The sequence below is a fragment of the Diadema antillarum genome, unplaced genomic scaffold (genome assembly GCF_040938485.1).
Source record: "Diadema antillarum isolate AM-2024a unplaced genomic scaffold, OU_Dant_1.0 seq00000708_RagTag, whole genome shotgun sequence".
In the NCBI taxonomy this organism is placed as follows: domain Eukaryota; kingdom Metazoa; phylum Echinodermata; class Echinoidea; order Diadematoida; family Diadematidae; genus Diadema; species Diadema antillarum.
Genome location: NW_027271612.1, coordinates 1,200,119 through 1,228,101, shown reverse-complemented (window position 1 = coordinate 1,228,101; position 27,983 = coordinate 1,200,119). Strand labels below are relative to the sequence as shown.

The following is a 27,983-nucleotide window of genomic DNA, read 5'->3' as shown; positions in this document are numbered from 1 at the left end:
ACATTTCAAATAAATATTATATTAGCTAGAATATTTATATATATAAAATGAATTATTAGCTTCTATCTAATAATTTTATTTTCTATTTGATTCAACCTTATTTCTTATAAATCGTGCACTTCATTCGGCAATGCTCATTGAAACTGTGTAGTAAAGAGGAATCGGGTAAGTAATTTTTGATTAAAATGCAAAATTTGCAGAATGATTGCTTTTTGCATTGACCTCGATTGTAGAATTGTGATCTATATATCATAGTGCACGGTTAGGAGGTGCTAAAATGGCAGAAAACATCTCAGAATTGGTAGATTTCTGTGTCGTTACGAAGCCCCGATGCTGGACTAATTGAGCGAGATAGCGGAGTCGGTAGTATCCTATGTGTGATGTTGTATTGTTATGGCTTTATACACTACACGCAGTGCCAGAGCCGTGTACGGGCAAAGCATACGGAGTGTTGGTGCATTGTGATGAAGTGCGATGAATTTACTTGGTTGGCTCGACCGTACTGGGTATAATAGCGGCTGCCCTATAGAAATAGTACTAGTCTAGTGTTACTACACCCGGTGACTAGCAATGAATAAAGCGTACATTTGTCTGTCACTAGATAACCAGTACGCAGTAGTTTACGAGAAAGAGAATTAAAAAAGGCCCAATTCAAAAAGTAAAAACGTCTAACTGTTAGAAGAGGCTAACTTCTTGAACTCAACTGTTTAGAGTCTAACGTTACATTTTGGTCTACTGTTTTTCAGTCGACTTCATCAATCATGCTTGGTCATATTCTACGCCGTCGGATTTCCCCATTTTTGCATTAAGTTTAGATGTATGACATTGTACTTGATCTCTTGTCTAAACTCAAGATAGTTCTATGACTATAGTATAAACTGAATGTGACAATGTGAGATTGATTTAGCTCTAGACAGTCTAAAGCTTTATGTAATGTAGTCTGTCAATTTCAGAGTAGATGACAATCGTAGATCTAACATAGAACTAGTTTGTAAACATGATTCCTACTGCTGGGCCTGAGCTTGTTGAGAAGGGATTCTTGTTCCAAAATTAAAAATGTGATAAAATGACCCCAGTATGCTGTAGTTCGCGAACGATAATGTCATGTTAGAGTAGTTTTCCCATGGCATGCGAGTGAGATGTAAAACATCTGTATGATTTTACCAAAAGATCATTCTGTATTTATCATTGGGGATATTATGTCCTTTGCTGTGGAGACTATGTTTCCTGGGAAGGAGGAGTGTCAAATGGTATACATTGTATTATACAACACCTCAGAATGATGTCGAATTGTGATTGGCCAAGAACATGTCACATGACATTCAATAGAAAATACCCATCAAACTCATTGAGAGTGACAGCCATACAATAGGCCCCTGGCATGGGCCTATTGCACGGCTCGAAGTAGACAGAAAGATCCGTCTGTCCGGAGGACTCTTTTATATTTTGCCATTGACGCTGTCCTCCGTAGACAGACGGAAGGTTGCAGTACCCATTGCTGTGTGGATGTTCTTAACCACTGTCTCTATGGAAAATTGGGTGAGGTACCTCACCCTTCTCGATTGCGTCTAATTCACGGCCCTAGGTCGGCAAATTTAAGCTTGTATAATTAAATTAGCTTTTTAAGAATACACTTCACTCACCAGATTAATGAATAATCCAACATTTTAGTAGAATTTTCAGCGTAAAACACAGCCTGTCGCGTCGTCACGTTCAAACTGCAGAAACATACACCCTGAATATATTAGCCAATCACATGCGAGGTAGTTTCTACCATGTACGTGTTTGTTTTACTAAAACAGGTACCTCGCATGTGATTGGCTTACAGATTCAAAATGGCGACTTACTGCTTGCGAACGGCGATGTTGCGATATCGATAAAATTTCTGCGTTATAACCGAGTTTATGTGAGTATTTCGATTGCACAATGTGAGAAATTTATCCCAAATATTGCTGCATAATGTGTCATGTCACGTCAAACTTGTTTGAATGTAAAAAAGCTGTCTGAAATTTGGTTTATCGTAACGTTTGATCTGTGCGCGACTGCTCCACACAGGAGCCGCAATCATTGACTTCGGTCTGTATACGGAGGGGATCCGTGAAGCCAGACGTAGTCTCCGCGGAACATTCCCCGACGGACAGATACAGACCGATCTTTCGGTCAAGGCTCGAAGGTACTATAGCACGGCTTCGCGGGGGGCTACTAATGCATGGCCGGCCGCTCACAGAGTTCTGTGGCTCACAGCAGCAAAGCGCCAGCAATCTACATTGTACGTGCTGGCCGGCTGCGCTGCGCTGCCGGTAAGTCTCACAGACGTAGACCAGGCGCGGCGGAGTACTGCAACGTTAACATGTATACGTGCAGCTGCTTTACCTAGCTAGTTGCAGATGTATTGCTGCCTTTATACCTACTGCTGTGTTTTTACTTTTGACTCTGATCTGCTACGTGGACCACAGTGATCCCAAAATCAAGACTTCATTTCAAGTTGAGAAACCGTAATTTGATTAGTTTTCTGTGTTTTTATACAAAATCATTTTCGGAAATAGACAAATTCTAGACCTACTACTAGATCTACCGACATCTCAGATCGGCCTAACAGTCAGGCCTAACTCGATCTAACGTTAGCGTAGAATGGGTATAGACCCTGCAGAGTTTGTGATTACTGTGACTGTTGTGGTCGAATCATGACGAGTGTTTGAAAGCAGTACACAGGGTGGTTTACAATTCTCGGCCTAATTGTTACATTTATTTTTGGGCCTTCCTGAGTTGGCGATCACTAATCTAGTACTGTGATTGTGGACAAGGTGTTGTATAAAACGAATAATTTATGATTTTTTTCGTGCATTGGGGCACGTAATACCGCACGAGGCGCGAGATTCGCCACTGGTCTATTCAACGCGGCGCTACGCGCCTTGTTGAATAGACCAGTGGCTTATCTCGCGCCTCGTGCGATATTCGTGCCCTGTGCACTCACAACTCATAAATTATTCGTATACTAGTACACTACTACAACAAACCCTAACCGTAATCCCAATCTGGTCAATCCTAAAACCAGAAGTTTATGTGTTCATGAAACTTGCGTGAATTTTGTTAGGAGCCAAGATTGTGAAGGTAAGATGTACATACAAAAGTTTTTGTCTACACTGTACACAATGTGGCACATTGAATATCAGTCTCCAATACAATTTGTATGTGAAAGTTTCATGCCGTGAATGTTTCTGGTTTTTATACAGTACTTTTATGCTGACAGTGGAAAATTTTGTATGTATACAGCAGTGTACATGTACAACGTAGAATAGAGTGCAACATTTGCAGTGAAAGTTTGTGTGGCAACTGTCAAAAAACAAGAAAACTCAGTCACTGTGATGTGACTTGTGTTACAATGTAACTATCAATATGTCACTAGTAATTCTTTTCATTCGAACACAAAGAAACTCTGGATTACTGAAAAGTTTAGACATATTTTTCTTTGTTTACCAGTGGATTCTATAAAATGTATGATGCCTTGCACACTAGAAAACATTCATGAGTTTAACTTTCTGTGTTAACCCATTGAAGATGGACTGATTTTGCTAACATGCATTTCCCACAGACACCTGACCGAGTATTCTCGGGACTCATCTTCAACTGGTTAAAATAGGATACACAATTATGAAAACATTTTTTTGAAGCTTTTTCACTTTCTCTCTCTAGAGCTCTCTTGCTCTCCCTCTCTTTGAAGATTTAGATGAATTTAGGGTAAACCTTATACTCTCTAGATCTTAAGTTACATGTATTTGACTTGACTTGAGAGGCAATATTCAAGGAGATCATCCTTCAAACTTGATTGCCTTGATGTGTGTTTAGTCATCACTTCTGACTGGTGTACCCATTTCACACTCAGATTTTATGCTGTCCTCCATCCAGTGAAGTGTGTTAATGTTGCTGATGTTTAGTGTGATCTGCAGAGACGCGAACTGTTTGGGAAAATAATCGTTTCACTTTAACTGAATCAATAAGAAGTGCAGCAAAAGACATATGTACATGTATGATGTGAAATTTTTTGCCTTGTACACAGTTTGTACTGATTGCTAGAACGAAAAGAAATGTTTCTGATTGTATGGGGGGGATGGTTGAATTGATTAAAAAAGCAAACACATTTGAAGATATTAATGCTTTTAAAATCTAGAACTTAACATGTGCTTTAATAAAAAAGTGATTTATTGACACTTTTCGCATTGTGTGTTGAGGCTCATTAGTGCAGGGAGAAGACAATTCCTATAACGAAAAAAACTTTCTGTGGCTACTTTGCTTTTACAAGAAGGCATAAAATTAATATTTGCTATGACTAGCTAGAATGCAGACAGTACAGAAATTTGACAGAAAGCGGTGCTCGTCATTGTTAGAAAAGAAAGAAAATCTGACGATGTTAAGCTCTCATTTATCTCTCTTTTATTTCCAGAAAGGAACACTGATGCAGCGGTGTATCTGATGATCAACACTAAGCACCAAATGTCCAGTGCCAAGACCTGGTGTAAAGTGCATTGAAGTTGAAGCAACAACTCGCAGCATTACACAGCAGGAATTTATGGACACAATGCAAACACTCTGGCAGAATAACCTTGCCCTTGTGTAACCAGCCAAATGACACACACATTCAGCGTTCTCATTGGCCACATGCATTGATAACACCACGTTTCAGTGAAGAGTCACACTGTGTTAACAGCCAAGCATTACACTGTTCAAATGTGAGCAGCCTTTCATGGGGATATGGTTTACACTTTCACCAGTGAGTGTAAAGTGACGGTGTCGATGTACAAATGTACAATGTACACCTCATAGCTTGATAATGGTGTAAAGTAATCAAGAAGCATACCCCTTCAGTTTCTATAATAGCTGAGACTGAAGAATTTTGTTCTGGTTGATTTGTGATTGTACCAAAACAATCAGCAATGATGGAATTTGGGAACCATTCCACATCTGGTACAGGAGGATAACGGGAAACCTGTAGCAAGAGGCAGATTGGTTTGCGACAGTACTTGTCTTAGAATCCCCAATTTACCAAAATCACAGTTAGCAAGACCAAAAATAATCCAAATTGACACCTGCATATTCTTGGCGGGGGGTTCGGAAGAGAGATCTCGAGTCCAGCAAGCCGATTTGGACTTCTGCCGTGCCCTGTGCAGAGTTTTGTGACGCGGGGAGGGTCCTGAGAAAATTGTGATCTTTGGCCACGAGAGGGATTGTTGAAGGCAGCTCTACAGACTATAAAGATGGACACAAAAGGCAAGGGAAAAGGTGTGGATAAGCCAGCGGCCACGCCCGAGAACGTTAAGAAAGAGGTCAAGGTGATAGTGGACGGCGACCAAGTGAAGCGGCCGGGAAAGAAGAAGTCAAGAACGCCACACAATGAAGTGGTGAGTGAGGAGGAGAATGATGGTGATGATGGTGATGATGGTGATGATGGTGATGATGGTGATGATGGTGATGATGGTGATGATGGTGATGATGATGGTGATGGTGATGATAATGATGATGGTGATGATGATGATGATGATGGTGATGATGATGACGATAATAGTGATGATGATGATGATGATGATGGTGATGATGGTGACGATGGTGACGATGGTGATGATGGTGATGATGGTGACGATGGTGACGATGGTGACGATGGTGATGATGATGGTGATGGTGATGATAATGATGATGGTGATGATGATGATGATGATGGTGATGATGATGACGATGATAGTGATGATGATGATGATGATGATGATGATTATAATAATGATAGAAAAATCTTACCGTTATATTTTCATCTTCGAGTGTGCCTTGAGCATTTCGTGAAATGGATTTCGTGTGATATACATGTGCATGTAAATTGCAACCATTATCATTGTTACTGATATTAATGTGATAATAATGCAACATATTTATGCTGCGCCATCTATCTAGTATAACTTTATGAAGCACAGTGTGAAGCAGGAGCAGAAGAAAAAGAAATACTTATTCCAACGAATAAACTATGACTATCTTGGATTACTGAGCTACACTTTTTGTATACAGGTGTATGCTTTTGTGAAAAGAGTGTTCAGATTAGCTTTGAAAGAGTCCAAAGTTTGCCAAGAAAGAGTACATGCTCTACATGGCAAAATGTTGATTTTCACCCCCTTTATGGCAGAAATATCGTCCCTTGGAGATTTTGTCTGAATGACGTTGGCACTGTTTGCAGTGTTTCCCGAAGACAGGAATCAATCAATTTACATTGAGGAAGAAAAATATTTTTAAGAATTATGTTGAGTTTCCTTGTGGATGTCTCTCGCAAGAGCCCTGCAAATTCCTGTTGCAATTGAATTTACTGGTCAGTACTTCCTCATCACATGATAAAGCTCAGTGAGACATTTGTAGATGTATGCTTGGTGATTGGTACAAGTTGTCATGTACACTTTGATTTTAAAAACTGAATAATCTGGCATGATGTTCTTGTGAAAGAAGGCTACTACATCGTACATCAGCCAAGTAAAGTCATATTGTTGTGCAGAGGTTTCATGTTTTTTGTTTCTTGTTTATATTTGATATGATATGGTTGTACATGCATGCTTTTGTCCCTGTTCCTATTCCCACTCCCTCTTTCGTGTTCTCGTTTTCTCTCTATTTTTTCTACTGTTCTACCTCTTGTCTTTTTGGATCTATCAAACCTTTTTTTTCTATCTCTTTTTCTATCTATCTATCTCCTTATTTATCTTTTTGCATCACCATCTCTTTCTATATTTTTCTCTTTATCTTTCTGTTTCCCCCATTATCCTGTATTTTCCTCATTCTGTATCTATCTACCTCGATCACTATCTTTGTTATATTTTTCTTTTCTCTCCCACTTGATATATCTCTATTTTTATCTTTATCTCTATCTTTGTTGTTTTTTTTTAAATCTTTCTCTCTTTTGTATCTCTCTGTCAATCTTTTAGGATGTGAGCAAAGAGTTTTCCAAGTGTAAGGATCAAGGAAATAAGCGGCTGGACCTCAGCAAACATTCAGTGAGTTTAAGGAGACTTAAAGGGATGGTAGAGTTTTGGTTGAGACCTAATTTTAAGTTTCTAACATTTTTTTTTTTGTGAGATAATGAGACCCCTCTTATGAAATATGAAAGAGCATGTAATTAATTTCATGAGGAATTCAACGTTTATTTGATAAAAGTTGGTTTTGAAATGGCTGAGATATCCAAAACAGAGCGATTCTGATAAGTGTGGGACCCACAATTTATTACGATTGCTTTGTTTTACTTTGTTTTTGGATGTTTCAGTCATTCCAAACCCGATTTTCTTCAAATAAACTTTGAATTCCTCTTAAATTGGTATGCTCTGTACTATTTCATAAGTGTTTTCTTGGTACCCGGGTATCTTGCAAAAAGTTAAAAGCCCAATTCTCATCTCCACCAATACTGTACCATCCCTTTAATATGATATATCTTCTTATTTCATTTAAAAGAGGAACTGATCTGTCCTATTTTGGATGCTTTATACTTCATGTACACAAGATAGTACCACATGTTTAATATCACATGAATAATACAAGTTGTAGGCTCATATTTGTGGTCCAGTTGTCATCTTGTTACTAGCCATATGTCTCTTTTTAATATAATCTCCCGTGAGCAAGAGATACAGTATGTATCCAGGATTAACCCGTTGAGGACGGACTGAATTTGCTACAACACGCATTTCCCATAGACACTGGCCCGAGTACATGTATACTCGGGACTGGTCCTCAACGGGTTAATATAAGTTGATAAAACCCGCCATGTGAGTGGTATGGAGGAAGAATGTCAGTAGAATGAGAGAAAATTAAATGTAGTGTTTTGTTGCAGCAATGTGTGAAGATTTATTTTCACATAATACAATGTACATTTGTAGGCAGAGACTCCAACCCCAAGCACCTTCTGATCTGGAGATTCTCCCGCCCGAAACCCCTAGCAAACAGGAGACTCCAAGTTGATGTGTGCGAAGCACGAAGTTCCTAGGGTTCTAGCCCCTCTGGTGCTATCTAAGGCTTATTTTTTCAACATACGATAGCAATAAGTAAGAAATCCTTTCCACCGGGAGACACAGAGCCAGGGCGGGAGAATGGGAGATTTTGCAAGAATGGGTTTTCGGCGAGAGATCTCCCGTCGAAAACGGGAGAGTTGGAGTCTCTGTGTAGGTCAGTTACAAACAGCATGAACAATATGTCTCAAACCTCTTGCCCCCCCCCCCCCCTCCCCCCCTCCTTGGATTTCAATTTCCAAACATTCTTAGACTTTCAATTTCAGTCCTGAGGTCATTACTGCGCATGCAATCTTTTAGTGATGGTAAATTTTGTAATCTGATTGGTCAATCAGCCATGCAATGTATACCATATTATGTGAAAGAGTTAATTGCCTTTGTTGTAGTTTTGCCTTATTTGAGTTGTTCATTTTTGCGTGCAATGTTGTAACTGTGTGTACTTGAACTGTTAGAATTTACTACAATGTAGCAGGACTGTACTGCAGCAGTAAGTTTCAATATAAAGGAAAGACAAGAATGAACAAGTGGTGGGTAGATCATGGTTTCTGAAAATGAATCACAAGTCCATGGTTTCATTTGAAAGAGGAACTATGAGATTACACTTTTGTACCTATTCTCATGTAAGACGAGAAATATACGATCTGGTGCCATATTCCATTCAGCCTTCAGCCTCTTATGGCAATAGACTGTACTAGATATTTCCCATATATGTGACCGTGCACCTCAAAACGAACATAAAGTCGCACACACTAATTTTGCGTGAGGACTGAAAATAAGTGAAATGCGTCAACCTAGCCGAACTTGACTTTTTCATATTTTCTGAAAGAGCGGGTCTTCTTTTGCATTATGCTAAAATTTGGTATCATAAAACGGGCAGGAAAGTGTGTTATTTTTAACAGTTTATCTCGAACATTTTTGGTAGAATAGTGTGATTAGGTGTGTCTTTAGAATCCCTTTTTCATTTCTGAAAAACCTTGTCCACACCCTTCACTTTCAACTCTAATAACTTTTGAAAGGATAGTGCTACTGCTTTGAAAGTTGGCATTAATTATGGACAGAATGTGTGAATGAGGCATGTTTAATTTCAGTTTAATCTGATAATCCCTTCATTGTTGTTACTCTAGTGGTTTACTTCCTGTTTTTTGTCCCATTCATCGCACAGCCAGCACAGTTTGGTAAAGATTAAGCTCTAATAGACACCGTACTTCAGAGCCTCTTTTCTCAGTTCACACTTTTCCTGAGCTTGTGCTTTCATTCCAATATTTAGAAAGGTTTATAGGAGAATCCATTTGATTTGAGTTATACATCATTTTAAGTCATAAAGTCTGCTCTTTCAGAATATGGTCTTAACTAAAAATTCATGTCTGGCGACTTTTTGTTTGTTTTGAGGTGCAGGGTCACATATTATGTGAATAAGCAGGGGGTAACTAATGTTATCATGGTGACATGTTGAAAGGTCATAGATACTGCATATATGGAATACAGTATGTACCCAATATCTTTTTTTTTTTTTTTTGCTATGTCATTTCTCTTGTTGCTATTCAGGATTGTCAATCCATATCCTCATCACTTGGCAATCGTATCTATTCCTTTTTTTCCCCTCCGAATAATTCCAGATCACAACTCTACCAAGTTCTCTCAAAGATGTGAGTACACAAAATTTCCTCTTTCATTGCAGAATGACATTAATAACCCTATTGTACTTTCTTCAATGATTAGTATGTATGGCACTGATGTCTGGAAACTATAATTGTCAATGAATAAAGATTACAGTACCTACATTGTGATCCTTAGTGTGCCAGCATACACTCGTATAGCCTTTTTGTTGGACTGAGTAACCCAGGTACACTGTGAGTAGGCTTGCTAACTTTACAAATGATAGGTCCCATTTGGGTGGACTGGTGCATGCTGATGGGAAAAAAACAACAACAACAACAAACAAAAACAAAACAAAACAAAGCTGAGCAAGTAAAGTTAAGAGCCTGGGCACTTTCAGGGTTAACCCTATTTTAACTGGGCTATTTGAGACCAAGTTTTTACTGGGGGGGGGGGGGGGGTGTCAATTTGACCCCTCCTTCAGATCTCGGCCGCCGATTGTGCGATCGCCGAAAAATTTTGCCTGAAGGTAGAGCCGGATGTCAACTACAAGATTACATGGTCATACAAGAGAAAAATATTGATTTTTTATTTTTAGTATATTAATTATGTAAATTTATGCATGAAATTCATATTTTCACTTATAACTCCATTAAAAACACTGAAGGATTGCTAAACTTTTGTTTAAGAATTCCTTAAGACACATTAAACAATTTTCTTGCAAAAAACTGCAAGATCAAAATCAATTTCTTTTGTTTTTTATTGTTTTTTAAGTTTCTTATGTATTTTATTGTTTTTTGACCTTTTGCATTCTATTGTTTTTGACCAAATTTTGTTGCAGGCACTTTTTCAAGCTTATCTACATTAGAATTGATTAATTTCAATGATTAAAAGTGGAAATAATCTAATTTATATCAATTTAACAAAAAAGTACAATTTGCATTGGATTTGCACACGATATCGTGAATTTGAGCTGTTTTGGGGTTGACTTGCATATATGCAAATTATTACGTAACTTCGTAACGGTGTACCCGGACGTCGCAAATTTGGTCTCAAAATATGCGGGAGACTTCAATGAAAAAAGTCATGAAGTGACACGGTGCCATCTCTTCGCGTTACGGAATCGTGGCGCGTAATGTCGAGGGGGGTCAATTTGAACCCTCCCCCCAGTTAATATAGGGTTAAGCTTTTGTATTGACACTGAAAAGCCTTCTCATATAAGCCACTCTTGCAAGATCAAAGAACTGCCAAATCATTCTGAAAACTACAAGTATGTCTTCATGTACTGATAGATGAATATACAATTTTCCCTGACTTGTGAATAATTTTGTACCCATGGAGGTGATTCCTCTGATTACTCTACAGAGTCACCCTGGTTTTGTAGTGTGAATGTTGGCAGCCCTTAGATCTCAGATGATGAGTTTCTTTCTAATACCCATCCACTCTTCATATCTTTGCTTTCCCCCTCACTCCTTCTACCCCATCCCATCCCACCCCGATTGCAGCTCACCCAGTTGGTAGAGGTCTATCTCTATGGCAACCGGCTGGTCTCCCTCCCGCCCGAGATCGGCTGTCTCAGCAACCTGGAGTGTCTGGCTCTCAGCGAGAACTCCCTGACGACGCTACCAGAGGAGCTCGAGAAACTGGAGTTACTCAAGGTGCTGGACCTGAGGCACAACAAACTCAAGGAGGTAACCCAAGATACATGTGTAGAATGTCCCCAGCTTCCCCCTCCCCCATCTCCTTTCCGGCTTCAAATCTTGACAATTCTCTCATCCCCCTCCCCCTTTTTGTGAGGGTGGGGGGGGGGGGATTTATCATCTGATCAGTTGAACTTGAAAACTTGAAAAAAAAAAAAAAAAAGAGCCTTGAGGCACCACAAACTCAAAGTGGTGCTACAGGACAGAATTTCCCTACCCTCAAAATTCCAAGGAAATCCTCCCTAGGAGGAGGAGGAGGATTTCTCATTTGGCCAGTAGATCACATTTTAACCCTAACCAGGCCGGGCTTTTTTGGGTGTTCTGTGGCCGAGGAGGGGTTGATTCAACCCCCCCCCCCCCCCCCCCCCCCCCCCCCCCCCCGAGATATCGGCCGTCGATCGCGCAATTGCCATGAAATTTGGCACGCGTATTACCTGTGGCGCAATCTACCAAGCTATACAAAAATAAATGGAAATTTTCGTCAAAATAATTAATTATGCTAATATATGCATAAAATCATACATTTTGCTCTAAATCAGAAATTAAAGCTCCTAGAATCCTAATTTTTGGTGAAAACATTCTTTGTAGCATTCCTAACAATGTACTTGAAAAAAAAAACATTGGTATCAAAATCAATTTCTTATGTATTTTATTGTTTTATGAATTTCTTATGTATTTCATTGTTTTTTCGACCTTTTGTTTTATCATTTTTTTTCCGCAAAATTTATGACAGAACCTATATCAAGCATAATTATGCTGAAATTAATTGGTTTCAGCCTATAAAAGTGAAAATAATCAGATCTTTATGAATATGAAGAGAAAACTCCATTTGCATAGACTTTATACACAAAATCACGTTTTTGAGCCATTTTCGATCTGACAGGCATGTATGAAACGTTATGCAGCGTCGTAACGGTATGCACGATTTTCGCGAAAATGGTGTCAAAAGATGCGCAAGACTTGAAAGTAAAAAGTCAGCGAATGGCGCGGTCAAAATATTTCGCGCGGCGGAGAAGTCGCGAAAAATGTCGAGGGGGGGGGTTCATTCAACCCCCCCCCCCCCCCCCCCCCCCGGCCTTTTTAGGGTTAAGGTTTTGACATACTTTACACTTGGGGCTCCACAAACTCAAGGAGCTCTACTGTAAACCCAAGACAGAGCTCCCACCCTCAGATTCTAAGCAATTTCTGCCCCTCCCTCCACTTTTACTACACAAATTTCAAAAACTTTAAACATTAACCCGTTGAGAATGGTTTGATTTTGTAACAACACACATTTCCCGTAGACGCTTGCCTGAGCATACTAGGGACTTGTCCTCAACTGGTTAATAAAGCTTTCAGACTTAACAACCTGAGGCACCAAAACTCGAGATATTCTAAGACAGAACCGCAATCAAGGATTCTGTCAAAGTTTCAAGACCTTCTTTTCCAGAGCCAGAAGTTAATGTTTTGAGGAAGGACATAAGTGACTGAAGTGTAATTCAATTTAAGAATACTGAGAGATCCATTGTTGCCCCCCCCCCCCAACTTGGGGACCAATTGTCACATTTTTATCTTAAAAACACACACACACACATACTCATACCCCACTCATGGACACAAAGACAGACACACACCACACATGAACACACAAACACAACCATGACTCTTCCTTCATGACTGTTAGTGCTAATAGCATGAGGGCCTAGCTCTTAACCAAGGCTACTATGTTGGATACGTGCAGTTTGAATTTACCATCTTCTCTTCCCCCCCCCCCCCTTCTTGATCTAGATTCCTGAAGTGGTATACAAGCTGACATCTCTCACAACTCTGTTTCTGAGGTTCAACCGCATCACGCAAGTAGATGAGGAGATTCACAATCTTACCGTGAGTGTTATCCTCGAGTTTCATATTCAGTTTTCTTTTGATATAATTTTGTCTTGCCTGCCTATTGAAAGCGACGCAAAGCCATCACTTTTCCGTCATCATCGACATAATTGTCAGTTGCTGGTGGCATCAACAAGTTGCTGTACTCTCAATAACCTTCCACAGCTTTGAGCTGTGACCACCGAGCTCACACCACAGGTACATAGCCTGCAAATACAGCTCAAGTTTGAATATTGGTGATGCCCAACAAGGTCAAATGTCAAAGGTCCTTGAACTTTGTATTGAAAAACAGTACAATTGTATACCCACAATATTGGCTTGTACTCTTTTAATTACTTTCCACACCTTTAAGCTATAACCATGACAAGGTACCAGAGATACAATACCTGAAGTTAAAGGTCAAGTTTGAAAATATGTCATGTTGGACAATGTAAAAGGTCAAAAGTTCAGTGAAAAGCACTCTACTCGCAAATGGCAATATGCAGACGAGACGATGCTTATTAAACATTTATCTTGTTCCAATGATATCACAGCTGGGCAGTGTTCTGGGCAGTGTTTGCCCCAGTGGTGAAGTGGTGAGGGACACAAGAGTGCTGAACTTTGACCTCATAACTATATGTCGCCATGGAAACTGACTCTAAACATCCTCACACAGCCGAAATAATATATGTGAACACAACGAGGGTTTTAAAACATGTCCAACTTATTGAGATAGACAGAAATAAGAAGAGATTGGGAGAGAGGTATAGATAGGGAGAGATATATATAAAAGAGGGAGAGATTGATAGAAAGAGATAAAAAGTGAGAGAGGGACAGAGAAAGAAAGATAGCGCATGACATACTAGACAACGGCAGAAGGAAGTAATAGAGAATGAGAAAAGATTGCAAGATTTAGAGATAATTGCTTTGCTGGTACATCACAAAACCTTTAATGTATGATTTCTACTTTCTTTTTGATCTTTTGTGATTGTCATCATTTTTATCTTTTATATAATTTTTATTAATATTGTGTCATTATTATTGTGAATTTTTTTTTTGTCAAAAGAAACTTACCATGCTGAGCCTGCGAGAAAACAAGATCCGGGCCCTCCCACGGGGAATCGGCAAGCTGACACTACTAACAACGTTTGATGTCTCACACAATCATCTGGAGCACTTGCCAGTTGGTGAGTCCAATCGGTCCTTCCTTGGTCCTTGGTACCACTTCATTCATTCATTCATTCATTCATTCATTCATTCATTCATTCATTCATTCATTCATTCATTCATTCATTCATTCATTCATTCATTCATTCATTCATTCATTCATTCATTCATTCATTCATTCATTCATTCATTCATTCATTCATTCATTCTTTATTGGTCTATGTCAGACATAGAAATTTGGCTTCCACTGGCATTACATTGCAACAAAATGATCGTAACAGTTCACATAGTTTACATCACAATTACATGATTACGTCTATGATAAGCACAATGAAAACAAACAACACCCTACAAATCTATTACACAACAATATATCAATTCTTTATAACCCTATACATTGTATAAATCAAATTACTTCAACCCTTCTCAACCCCCAATTTTAAATTTAATTTAATTCCTTTTAAGTCTAAGGTGAAAAAAGTGATCCCTCTGGGGTCCAGATTGAATGTAATATCCCCCCCCCCCCCTCCCATGGCCCATAGGTATTACTCTATTAGAGCACTGCTTCTTTTGATCTGCAGTATAATTATAGAGTCACTGTCGTTGTTTTTTTGCCTGTTCATTTTAGATAAGTGGAGAGCCCTGCCCCTCCTTTTACAAGTCAAACGGTGTATAGACTAGTCATGTAGCTCTATAGCCCAGAGTATGATCTCTTTGGCTTCTAGTGACAGAGAGGTTTCTTTTTTATTCTGTACTATCTTAGATGAATACGTCACTCTGTATTGCGAGTCCCCATTTTGTCCAGGATAATGTATAGAGTGGCCAAATGCAGGCCTAGGGTAAGTGAAGTGGTCCATTCCATGTCCAGTGTGAGGAGATGCGGCCAGTGGGCCTGTGTGAGTAGGTTAGTAGCCCATTTGCCTGAGTGTAAAAAGTGCCCATCTATTGTCCAAGTTTTAAAGGGTCGGTTGTTGATTGTCCAGGGTAAAGCAGAATTGCCCCCAGTTCTTCCCTAGACCACAGTTATGATTTTGGTGCGTTACCCAGGGTTGGAAGATAATGAACTTGATATGTTTTGGATTTGGGTAAAGGGACCAACCAGTGGGGTACGGTTTTTACAACAAGCTTTCCTCTTCTTCACCAGAAATTGGGTACTGTGTCCAGCTATCGTCCTTGGACCTCCAGCACAATGAGCTCTTGGACCTACCAGAGACCATCGGCAACCTGACGTGTCTGAGCCGCTTTGGTCTGCGCTACAACCGCCTCTCTGCCATCCCGAAGAGCCTCGGCAACTGCGCCAACATGGAGGAGTTTAACGTGGAGGGGAACAACATTGGCATGTTGCCGGTAAGTTGCCGCAAGGTCTTGTGGGCTGTAGGTTGCCTCTGTGTAACATTTCACTATGATATTCACAAAATATTGACTGGTCGTAAGGGGGGAATAGTTCATTATGCTGCCCTAGCTAGGGCAATATTGCATGAGTGGAATGAGTGATCAGTGTGATCCTTATGAAAATGATACAATCCTTGAATGCCCCAAACATGACTGGCCAAATAGCACCCTATATTGATTTATTTGATTGATTGTTCATCAGAATTTCATATAAAAAGACAAAATAATAATACAGTCAAACCTGTTCATAGCAACCACCTGTCTTTAGGGGCCACCTGCCTTGTGTGACCACTAAAACAATTCTGAGAGAAAAAGTATGTTAAAGATCCAGTTGATAGCTGCCACCTGCATATAACAGCCACTTTTTTCGTGTCCCTTGGGTGGCCGCTACAGACAGCTTTGACTGTATGGAAGAGGCACCTTCTTGCAGTTTATGATTATATCATTTATGGGCATGTTTCTCACTCTACAGGAGGGACTGTTGTGTTCGTTAAACAAGCTGACAAGTATCTGCTTGTCGAGAAACAACTTCACGGCATACCCAGTGGGAGGACCACAGCAGTTTGCCACCATTGATGTGAGTACATGTGACCTTGCATCACAAAACCAACAAAAAGTTGCCATACATGGGTTTTTTAAGTTAAGGGCAGATTCTGAAAGAGCACTCTAAACTTTAAAATGATGTATAACTCAATTCAGATGGACTCCCCTAACCTATCTAAATACTTGAAAGAAAATGCACTCTCTGGAAAGTGTGAACTAAGAAAAGAGGCTGTGAAGTACAGGGTCTATTCAAGCACTTAATCTTTTAATACCAAGCTGTGCTAGCTGTGCAGTGAAAGGGACTAAACACAGGATGTAAACCACTGGAGCAACAACAATGAAGGGATTATCAGATTAAGCTGAAATTGAGCATGTACTGTAAGCACATTCTGACCATGATTAATACCAACGTCCAAAACAGTAGATTTATCCTGTCAAGAGTTATTAGACTTGAAAGTGAAGAGTGTGCAAAGGATATCAAGAAATGAAAAGACATACATGTACCTGATCATTCTATTCTCCTCCCAAAATGGGTTGTTACTTGTAGAAAAACTGCTGAAAATACACTTTCCCACTCGTGTTATGATCCCAAACTAAAGAATAATGTAGAAGAAGGATAGCTCTTTCAGAAAATATGAAAAACTTATAAAAGATTGACCCATTTCACCTTTTTTGAGTCCTCGCGTAAAATCAAGGGTTGCGACTTTTTGTCTGTTTTGTGATGCACAGTCACATATGTTCTATTTCCATGCCATCTGTGTGCTTCTGTTTTATCAGTGCATCTACTGGGTCCCATTTAAAAAGAAAGAAAAGATTTTAGGATAGCAACTCTTAGTAGTAGAAAGGCAACAGCCCATTAGGAAGCAGGATTCTTGTCACCACCATGACACTTGCCATGGCTTCGAGAGTTACGTGTATAGCAACAGTTTAATTAAAGGACAAATTCACCTTCATATACATGTGAAATGAGTGAATGCAGCAATATTATTGGAACACATCAGTGAAAGTTTGGGGAAAATCGAACAACCCGTTCACAAGTTATGAATTTTTGAAATGTCTGCACAGTCACTGCTTGATGAGAAGACTACTACAGTGTATGATGTCACATGCGTACAACGATATAAGGAAAGTATAAAGAGAATTTCACATATTTATAGTTTTTGCATGAAAAAAGTGCACATTTCCTTGACTCATCACTGACGTACGTTTAGGGTAATATTATTCCCTCTGCCTTCTGAAAGAGGCAAGTCAAGCATTCTTTTATTATGCGAGAAAAGTGAAAATATGTTGAATTTTCTTTGTTTTCTTAATATATCGTTGTACACATGTGACATCACAAGCTGTAGTAGTCTTCTCATCCAGCAGTGACTGAGCAGAAACTCCAAAAATTCATAACTTTTGAATGGATTGTCAGATTTTGCTCAAACTTTCACTGATGTGTTCTGCTAATATTGCTGCATTCACTCAATCCACATGTATATGAAGGTGAACTTGTCCTTTAAGTATGGCTCAGTTGTTCTCCGAAGGATGCACAGTGCAAGGCACCAGTTCTCAAGAGTAAAAACAAGATGCATCATGTAAATTCTTTCTCATATGAGGGTGGTCCTGAAAAGGACTTACCAGTACTCATATGGTGTTGTGACCAGCAAACTCTGATCCATGCTGAAAAAGATCCAGAATAAAGTGGTTGAAGCGTTGAATGAGTGGGTTCTCCTTGGGACCAGACTCACCCAAGGCAGAATATACACAGTGCACAAAAAAATTAATGAACTTTGTTAGACCCATTAATAATGAGCTGTTTTTGCTCTAACACACATTTCCGGTAGACACCTGTCCGAGCATAAGCGCGACTAGTCTTCAACAGGTTAGACCTAGATAGCATGCATACACTCTAATAATCATATGACTGCTTTTGAGTACCTGCAGATCAATACTAACTTCTTGTCGTGGATTCACAGTTGACCTGTTCACATTACTGTATACGCCATGTATTTCGCAAGTCTAAATTTTCGCGAATCGGGAATTCCCGACGATTTCGCGAGTGGTTAAATTCGCGATCGTGGAGTCCTGCACTGAACGGAGAAACGTATGTCACATCCACATTGGGATCAGAGTCAATATTTTCGCGTGTTTTTAATTTCGCGAATAGCACCCGACTCGCGAAATTCGCAAAAATAATTAAAACCTTGCGAAATATTCCGTGTATACAGTATATCGATAAGTTTGTGTTACTGCTGTACCCAGTTACATGTCTTATAATCATCATGACTGCTATTGACTTCTCCCCTTTCAGACCATAAACATGGACCACAACCAAATCAACAAGATTCCGTTTGGGATCTTCAGCCGGTCCAAGTACCTGACCAAACTCAATATGAAGGACAACCAGCTCACAGCACTCCCCCTTGGTAAAGTTTAATCCAGATCTTTTCCATCTTAGTTTTCTCATGTGAAGAATCATGCCACTTGTTTGCATGTTGGTGGCATTTGTAAATTCAAATGTTAACAAAATATGTGTCTGAGTATTCAAATGTTGGATGCATCTTCAATTATTCAAGTGTGAAAAAAAATGCATTCTGGGTATCAAATGAGAATTGTAGGCATCTTTTCTTGTCAAATGTGCAAATGTGAATGGATGATGTGTATTTGCATTCATGTGTTTAGTTGTCCCCGCCGAACGAGTTCGAGCAGGGGACTATGAAACGGGCTCCGTACGTGTGTGTGTCCGTGTGTCTGTCCGTCCGTCCGTCTGTCTGTCTGTCTGTGCGTCCGTGTGTGATCAAAATGTTCAATTTGCTACTTCTCTGTCATTTATGAGCCAATTTTAATTCTGTTTGCTTTATATGATAGCACTACATGGGAGCTTTGAAACTTCTACACAGAATTTCAGTTGTGACCTTTGACCTTGACCTTTGACCTATATTGTACATTTTGCTTCAAAATGCTACTCCTTCTACACAGAATTTTGACCTTTGACTTCTTTGACCTTTGACCTTGATTTTTTGACCTATATTGTACATTGGCTACAAAATGCTACTCCTTCGCCATTTCCAACCCGATTTCGATTCCGTTTGCTTTATGTGATGGCACTAGGTGAGGGCTTCAAAACTTCTACACAGAATTTTGACCTTTGACATCTTTGACCTTTGACCTTGATTTTTGACCTATATTGTACATTGGCTACAAAATGCTACTCCTTCGCCATTTCTAACCCGATTTCGATTCCGTTTGCTTTATGTGATGGCACTAGGTGAGGGCTTCAAAACTTCTACACAGAATTTTGACCTTTGACTTCTTTGACCTTTGACCTTGATTTTTGACCTATATTGTACATTGGCTACAAAATGCTACTCCTTCGCCATTTCTAACCCGATTTCGATTCCGTTTGCTTTATGTGATGGCACTAGGTAAGGGCTTCAAAACTTCTACACAGAATTTTGACCTTTGACTTCTTTGACCTTTGACCTTGATTTTTGACCTATATTGTACATTGGCTACAAAATGCTACTCCTTCGCCCTTTCTAACCCGATTTCGATTCCGTTTGCTTTATGTGATGGCACTAGGTGAGGGCTTCAAAACTTCTACACAGAATTTTGACCTTTGACTTCTTTGACCTTTGACCTTGATTTTTGACCTATATTGTACATTGGCTACAAAATGCTACTCCTTCGCCATTTCTAACCCGATTTCGATTCCGTTTGCTTTTTGTGATGGCACTAGGTGAGGGCTTCAAAACTTCTACACAGAATTTTGACCTTTGACTTCTTTGACCTTTGACCTTGATTTTTGACCGATATTGTACATTTTGCTACTAAATGCTACTTCCGGCGGGGACATATTTTACGCACCGCGTAATTTCTACTTTTCCTTGTTTTGTAAGGGATTGCACATTCTGTTTGATGCATCTTTTTCATGCAAATAAACAAACTTCTTGATGATCACTCCTTCTCTTTTCTGCAGCCTCTCAGATTTTAATGTTTGCCTTTCGCCCAAAGAGATGAAGAGATTATTAGCTTGTTCGGGCTTATCTCAGCACATTAAGCTTGCATACTCATATTTCAATTATATTTGATTGTATTTGAGGTATCAATGCCACAGCTAATCATATTGTTCTGTAAATTTTTTTTTGTACCTGATGGAACATTGCATGAAATAAAAAAAAATAAAGAAAAAAAGATTGCACAATGAATTTTCTGCTTTTGTGCATTTCCCCAGATGTTGGGAGTTGGACAAGCATGGTGGAACTGAACCTCGGCACAAACCAGATCAGCAAGCTGCCGGACGACATCGAGTATCTTGAGTCACTAGAAGTTCTCATCCTTAGCAACAACCTGCTACGGGTATGCACTCTTGGGAAGTCAGAAATGGGCGACAGAGTTTTGTGTGTGTGTTTGAAGGTTGATGGGATAGTCACTGCAGACATAAAAGTCTGCATACGTTGTATGGGACTGATGCAATAGAGTACCGCAGGGATGATTTCAGAGTCTTTTGTTATAGCTTGGGTTGGAACTGCTTGGGCCAGGTGAGGTTGTTTGGAATCGATTTCCATGGCCATAAATGGCTATGACATCCATTTGGTATTCTTTCCATAGTCAAATTGTTGAATTTATTAGTGGTTTCGTATGTTTATTTGTTTGTTTTTTAAAAGAAAGAGAGATGAGAAGTATAGCCCCAATTCGAATGAGGAGCATAATAGTTTTGTAAATGAATGAACTGTACTTGATCCTGTGATGATGATCAAAGTGAGAGTGGCGATGATAGTGATGGTAATGATGATGCTTGTGGACAGTGTAAAACTGAGCGTACATGTCCAACGTATGATGAAAATGACTCCAGAGTTGATGATGATGATGTTATCCAGTGAGAAAACTCAAGATGAAGGTGATGATGATGATGATGATGGAGGAGCTGATGAGATAAAGTAGATGAAAACATTGAAGAAAGAGCTATTCAGGTGATGATGAAAATGATAATGTTACAAAAAATCTGACACATTTGTTTGTTCTTTACAGAGACTTCCAGCGAGAATTGGCAATCTCAGCAAACTGAGAGAGCTAGACCTCGAGGAAAACAGGCTAGAGGCCCTCCCATCTGAAATTGGTAAGTAGGTTATCATAGCAACCAGATAGGATCAGATTTTTGGTGTGTATGTACTGTACATGTTAGTAAGATACACCAAAGAAAATAATCTGTACACAGCTTTTCATCATTAATTGGTAAACTTCATGCCTGACACGTATATAGATGTGACAGAAGTTGCACTAGGCAAGCCAAGTAGCAACGTTTCAGTTTTCTGTTCTAACATGTCACTAGCTGAATGTTGCTTTTTAGGATACATTCACGTTGTGATGTTTTTGTATTCACAACATTTGAGACTACCCTTCTAAGAATTTCCAATATGAAATGTATGAGTTGATGTATTTGAAGAGTTTTATTGCAAAACGAGATAATTCCATTCTTGTTTAGTTGAGATATGTTTGATTAGAGCTGCTAAAAAACAAAGAAAATAATTAGAAAATACAGGATATTTTAATAATTTCATATCTTCTAGAATATTCCTTGTTACAGATGTATGTCACAAGTAAGGTATTAATGGAAAGGTTTTAATTTGCTCTATCTGGTGATGGGCTTATGTTGAAATATTTAAAAATGGCACTTAGCTCATTTTGCAGTAAAACTCTAATGATATGCAGTGCTATAAGCCTGCCATTACAAAAATGGTCCCAGCAAAAGATATATACATTTGTGGTCAGCCACTTTCTCTGCTGCCCAGCCACGTCAACTGCCTTATACTTCAAAATTATTGATGTTTGAGCTTTTGTTTTTGAACTGATATGTATTCGTCATGAAGTGCACATAGTATCAGCCATGGGGGAAGATTTGCCAAGTGTGAGACTATCCCTAAATTAAAGAAACAATATATGAAGAGTTTGTTCGCAAAAACCGATAAGTCCATTTTTGAAGATTTTGAGGTACGGTCTCTGTCATAAAGTACAAAATATTACCTTTTAAATGATATATTGGTCACTACATATAAAGGTACATTTTTGAAGTTATGGTCAAAAGAAGCAAAAGTGTTCTTATTATTTTCTTTATTTTTCTTGACCTTTAATCGCAAATATCTCCATTTGGCAAATATGGATTTATCGGTTTTTGCGAACAAACTCTTCATATTTTATCAGACGTGATATACTTTTGAAATTGTCCTTAAACTTTTCCTCCCCCACCTCCATTGCAGCGTATCTGAAGGATTTGCAGAAATTATCCGTTCAGACGAACCAACTGACACAACTCCCCAGATCCATTGGGTAAGTTACTACATCTACATCGCAGGTTTGTCGCAGATTTCGTGTTGGGTGTTATTAGCTATAAATATTAACCCATTGAGGACGAGTCCTATGTATACTCGGGCAAGTGTCTATGAGAAATATATTATGCTGTAAAAAATCAAACCATCCTCAATGGGTGAAACACACAGAAGTATTGACTTTGGCCTAGATATGAATGTGAGGTGCATGCATACATTTCTTCATTTATTGCTCTTTTCAATGATCACAGATTTAACCACTTGCTGGAATGTTTGGAAGTCCTAGAATCGCAAAAGAAAAAAAAAAGTGGACTCGTTAAAGTATATGGCGTACACAGTACTTCGTCCATGTATTTCTAACCTTTACTGTGTGTGGTTGACCAATTGGCCCACATGTGAAGTGATTGTCAATGAATAAAGATTATCTAATCCCCCTGGGCCTAATACCTCGTGGATCCCAACTACCTTGTGGTTCCCTAATCCCGTGTGGGTCATCATGGTCTTCCAGGTGGACTGAGAAACATCGCTAAGCCTGAGTGGGCTTGCCAGATTTGCAACTAGATCAAATTTGGATGGATGACTGAACATTTATACTCTTTTGAGACCATGGCCCATATCATACAGCAATGTCTAACAAAATATTTCTTGTATTTTCCTTCATTTCATAATTGTTTTGCAAAAAAAAAAAAAGCTGCAATGTGCATGTTATTGCAACTCAGCACAGCATGTTTAACTACACATTTGAAATCAAATAACTAAAATACAAATCTCGCAACGAACATACAGCAATAAATATCCATCGTGTAGTCCAATACATTCATATGAATTTTTTATATGGAAGTGGGAGTAAGCAGATAATAGAATGAATAACTGCTCTTCTGTGAGTATCTAAGAATATGTGAGTGCCTGTCCATTTCAGAAATCTCAGCCTCAATTTCGTCATTACTTTGTTCTTCTTTTTATCTATTAATTGCCTTTCATTATTGTTGTTTTTTTCTCTTTCTGTCTATTGTGTTCACCCAGGCGACTGTCAAATCTCATATACTTGAAAGCAGGAGAGAACAATTTGGCTTCGCTACCAGAGGAAATCGGTAAGACACCCCTCCAATCCCTTTGTGTGTGTTTGTGTGTGTATGATTTTTGTGGAAATGATCCAAGGTGAATGCTTGAAAGAAAAGATGGATGGATGAATTTTTTGTGCAGGTGAACGTTTGAATAGTTTTAGGGCAAAAACATGTATATCCATTTTGGGGCCCATTTGAGGTATTGGAGATTGAATCTGATAAAAAAACAAAGAAAATAATGAAAATATATGTGATAATTTTGATAGTACCTTCAAATGTATTTCATAGTATGAAGCAGGTGCGAAATCATTGTAAAGGTTTCATATTTCTCTATTTCATCAGGACGTTTTTTTCAAAAACTCTGAAAATGACATTTAGTTGATTCTGCATTCAATATTTCCCATTTTTACCTAATTCCATTTCATCATTGTCAGTACATCAATTGCCAAATAGATGTATGGACTGAGATATAGAGATTGGTGAAGGAGAAAAATGGATTGATAGGTGACGGATTATTTGACATGTAGAGGCTGAAGAACAGATAAAGTGGTAGGAAGATTATGGATGGATAAATAGATTAGAGGTGAACATTTTAAGAGTTTTATAGCAAAATTAGGTACACCGTAAGTGCCATTTTTAAACATTTTAAAGTAAGTCCATCATCTGAGCAGAATTAAACCTTTGATACCTCACTTGTGACATAAAAAGGAATATTCTAGAAATTATGATTAAAACTTTCCTGTATTTTCTGTATTATTTTCTTTGTTTTATAGCAGCTTTAATCACAAATATCCCAACTTAAGAGGAATGGAGTTAGCTCATTTTGCAATAAAACTCTCCATTTTCCCTCGCATCCACTTTGTCACCCCCAGGCTCACTTGAGCAGCTTCAGCAGCTCTACATCAACGACAACCACAACCTCAACCAGCTGCCCTTTGAGCTGGCCCTCTGCTCCTCGCTACAGATCATGAGTATCGAGAACTGCCCCCTTGCCCAGATTCCGCAGGAGGTAGTGGCGGGCGGACCGTCTCTCGTCATACAGGTCAGTGCCCTGGTGGACGCTTTCTACCTTTTGTTCTCCCTCTCTTCCATTCTTTGTAACCTTTCTTCCAACCATTGTTCCCCTTCATAGTTACCAGTTCTTCCTTCTCTGTTATAATATCCTACAGGACTTCAGTTTGGTTCTTATTTCATATTTTTTTTTCACTTTGCTTACATCTAACAGTCACTTTGTTATGCAGGTCAGTGTCCCGTGGGGAGATGCCACATTTTAATCTTCTCTATTCCTGTATTGTTTGTACCTTCTACTAGCCTTGTTTCCCTTCTGAATTTCTAGCTCTTATATTTCATTCTACTTCCAGTATTTTTCTCTTCTTTTTATGCCTCCGCCAACGAAGTGGCCGGAGGCATTATGTTTTCGGGTCGTCCTTCCGTCCGTCCATCCCGTTTTGTTTTTGTCGATATCTCAAGATCCGTGACGTGGTTTTGCATCAAACTTGGTATGAGGGTATATCCTGGGGGGATGATACTTTGTTTGGATTTTAGGGTCACGGGGTCAAAGGTCACAGGTTATTTTGTGAAAAAAAGGTTGAAATTTCATGTTTTTCTCCATATCTCGCAAATGGTTCAAGGTATCTTCATGGAACTTAATATATATGCATGTACCGATGGGCAGTGATTATCTAGGGAAGTTGGGGGGTCATGGGTCAAAGGTCAGGGGTCAAAGGTCAAGGTCAACTCCTCAAAATATCACTACTTTCCTTATATTTATGCAATACCTGAAGGATTTTTTTAAAACTTGATGTATGCATGTATAACCCAATATATATTCTGTGGGAAGTTTCTTGCCAAAAGGTCAAAGGTCAAAAGGTCAAAGGTCAAGTGAAAGTGCTAGATTGCACTTCTTCCTCCATGTCTCAAAAGTAACTCAAGGTATTATCATGAAACTTACATATTTATACATGTTCTACCTAACAGTGATTCTCTTTGGAACTGTGAGGTCAAAGGCCAGGTTTAGATAACACTATTTTACCATTTGATACTGAAATTATACTTTTTCTCAATACCTTGAAAATTACTCAATGCATAAACTTATAAAAGGGTCAAAAGTCAAGTAAAAATCATCAGTTCCCCCAACTACCTGCACTCTGACGTTTTAATCATTCATCCAATTGAACCTAGTTCTAGGAAAGTGAACATTCAGCACATTTGTGGCAAACCTGTCATTTTAATATTTTGCCAATTGTGTGAAACTGTCATCACACATTGTCAAGACATTGTACTATAGACCTATCAGGAGAACCATGCATTATGGCGGAGGCATACACCAGTCGCCGTAGCGACATTTCTAGTTTTTCATATCTTTCACATCATGTCCATCTACCACCTCCATCTCTTTGCATTTGTGTTCCGTGACGTCTCCTTGTGGTTCTGCATTTCTCCATTTTGTCTTCTTCTTTACTTTCTCGTTTTCTTCATTAACTTCTTCTTCATCATCTTCTCCATCATTTTCTTCTCCATAATTTCGTTTTCCTTATTCATTTCTTCTTCTTTTGCAATTTCTCCTCCTGCATTCTTTTCCTCACTGCTGTTATCTTTCTCTCTTTCTCACTCTCTTTTTCTGCAACATCTCTGACATTCTTCCTCTGCTCCTTCTCCTTTCATCGTCATCCTCAACTTTGCCTCCTGTCAGAAATGATTTTTTGCTCGTACTGCTGAATATAGATAGATAGATCTTGGTTTATTTCATGAAAAGGAAATACATAGCAGCCCAGAGGCTGATTTGCGTGTTCTTGATGTAAATATATACAAACGAAACAAAACAATACGATAATATAATCTTTCTCATTAAACAGTCTATCCAAAAAATTGAGCCTTATTACATATTCATATATGACAAATATAATTCTCTTTCAAAATACAATATTCCATCAACAGCTAATTACACATAAATAATTACAGCAGAATGCAATTGATTTAGAGTATCAAAAGACACAAATAGACCTGCGGTTGTATATGCACATATCTATGTATATACTAGTGTTGATATGAAATATCTCCAGAAGCAAATCAAACCCGAAACAAAACAGATGATGAGTTTTGTCTACAACACACATTACAATCACCTAGAGTAGGACTGGTAGTGTCTCTCTAGCTTCCATTGGAGACTACTAAAATGCAAGATATTTTCGCAGCATTAAATTTTTCGGGAATTGGAGCCGACGGCCTATTTCGCAGAATGAAATTTCCTTGAAATGCCATGACATAATGCATATACAGTGGTGTAGACACGAACTTTTGTTTACATTTTAATTGGGGGAATCTCGGCTCTCGCACAAAATTTGTAAAATTAAAATAAATGCAAACGTGTCTGGTTTTACCATAACTCCCTCATCTGTTTACTCACAAAGAACAGTACCACAAGTCAATCCAGAATACTGCACTTTTATAGAGATTACACTGGTTTTCCTCAATAATTCCTGTGTTTGATATAAATTGTATGTAAACACTTTCCATTTCATTTTCGGATACATTGTTGGTCCTTAGCACTCTAATTAGGTTCGGTCAGACTGGCAAAAAACCGAGATGTTTAAGATCGAGATCTTTAAGATCTCGAAGTTTTGCCAGTGTGACCGCAAACTTCCCGCGAAATTTCCCCAAAACTTCCCCAAAACTTCCCCTCCGAAGCGAGAGGCCATTGTCATGTACAGATGTGCATTGTTACGTCACAATCATTAGCCATCGGACGGCGCACTCTTTCTTGCGCACGTACCAATGGTCCAAACTTCGCAATCTTAAACTTCTCGATCTTTTGCCAGTCTGACCGCGCCTAGTGTGTCATTTTTGGAAAGCTAATCATGCACATGCCTTGCCATTTGTACATATCTCAGTAATTAGAGATAACTTATGAATCGTAATATTTACTCTGCTTTTCTTCATGTGTTTATCTTTTCTTTTAATCTCCGAACTGCAGTACCTGAGATACCAGGGACCGTACCGTCATATGGTGTCACCTTGATTGGAGTGTGCGCTGGAAGACGGGCGAGAGAAACAACAGACTTTAATCACACCCCCTGGGGGGTAAAAGACTCCGAAAACGAAACTAACAGACAAGCCAACAACCGCAACAAAACTCGACCAAACAGTACAGAGATATTTAAGAGCACTGAGTGTGGACGACTTTCAAATAACTGGTAGGCGCACCGGCAGCCCATCTCTTGAGCTGTATCTCTGGGTGGAGAGGACATTTTTCTCCCCTCCCTTTGACCCCGCCCCTCCTCCTTTGCCGTACCCCTTTAATCTGGATGGAAGTACCGGTAGCTGCCAAGGAGAAGTACACATGGGGTTACATAG

At 39.0% G+C, this 27,983-nt stretch overlaps 1 protein-coding gene across 1 annotated transcript; it reads left to right on the top strand.

The window, feature by feature from the left end:
- The first annotated feature begins 131 nt into the window (after positions 1–131).
- LOC139737841 (uncharacterized) lies at positions 132–27,800 on the top strand. Its single transcript, XM_071648515.1, has 16 exons — positions 132–165; positions 4,442–5,396; positions 6,948–7,016; positions 9,635–9,664; positions 11,120–11,305; positions 13,082–13,177; positions 14,223–14,343; positions 15,468–15,670; positions 16,188–16,292; positions 18,552–18,666; positions 20,475–20,599; positions 21,272–21,359; positions 22,498–22,567; positions 23,590–23,657; positions 24,503–24,672; positions 27,604–27,800. Exons 2-16 carry the CDS (start codon positions 5,253–5,255, stop codon positions 27,646–27,648), a joined length of 1,635 nt encoding a protein of 544 aa, XP_071504616.1. The 5' UTR covers positions 132–165; positions 4,442–5,252; the 3' UTR covers positions 27,649–27,800.
- Positions 27,801–27,983: the final 183 nt, after the last annotated feature.

Coding starts and splice junctions, on each gene's coding strand:
- LOC139737841 (XM_071648515.1), top strand. CDS start 5,253: ATGGACACAAAAGGCAAGGGAAAAGGTGTGGATAAGCCAGCGGCCACG. Junction 5,397..6,947: donor GAACGCCACACAATGAAGTG/GTGAGTGAGGAG, acceptor TCAATCTTTTAG/GATGTGAGCAAAGAGTTTTC. Junction 13,178..14,222: donor AGGAGATTCACAATCTTACC/GTGAGTGTTATC, acceptor TTTTGTCAAAAG/AAACTTACCATGCTGAGCCT.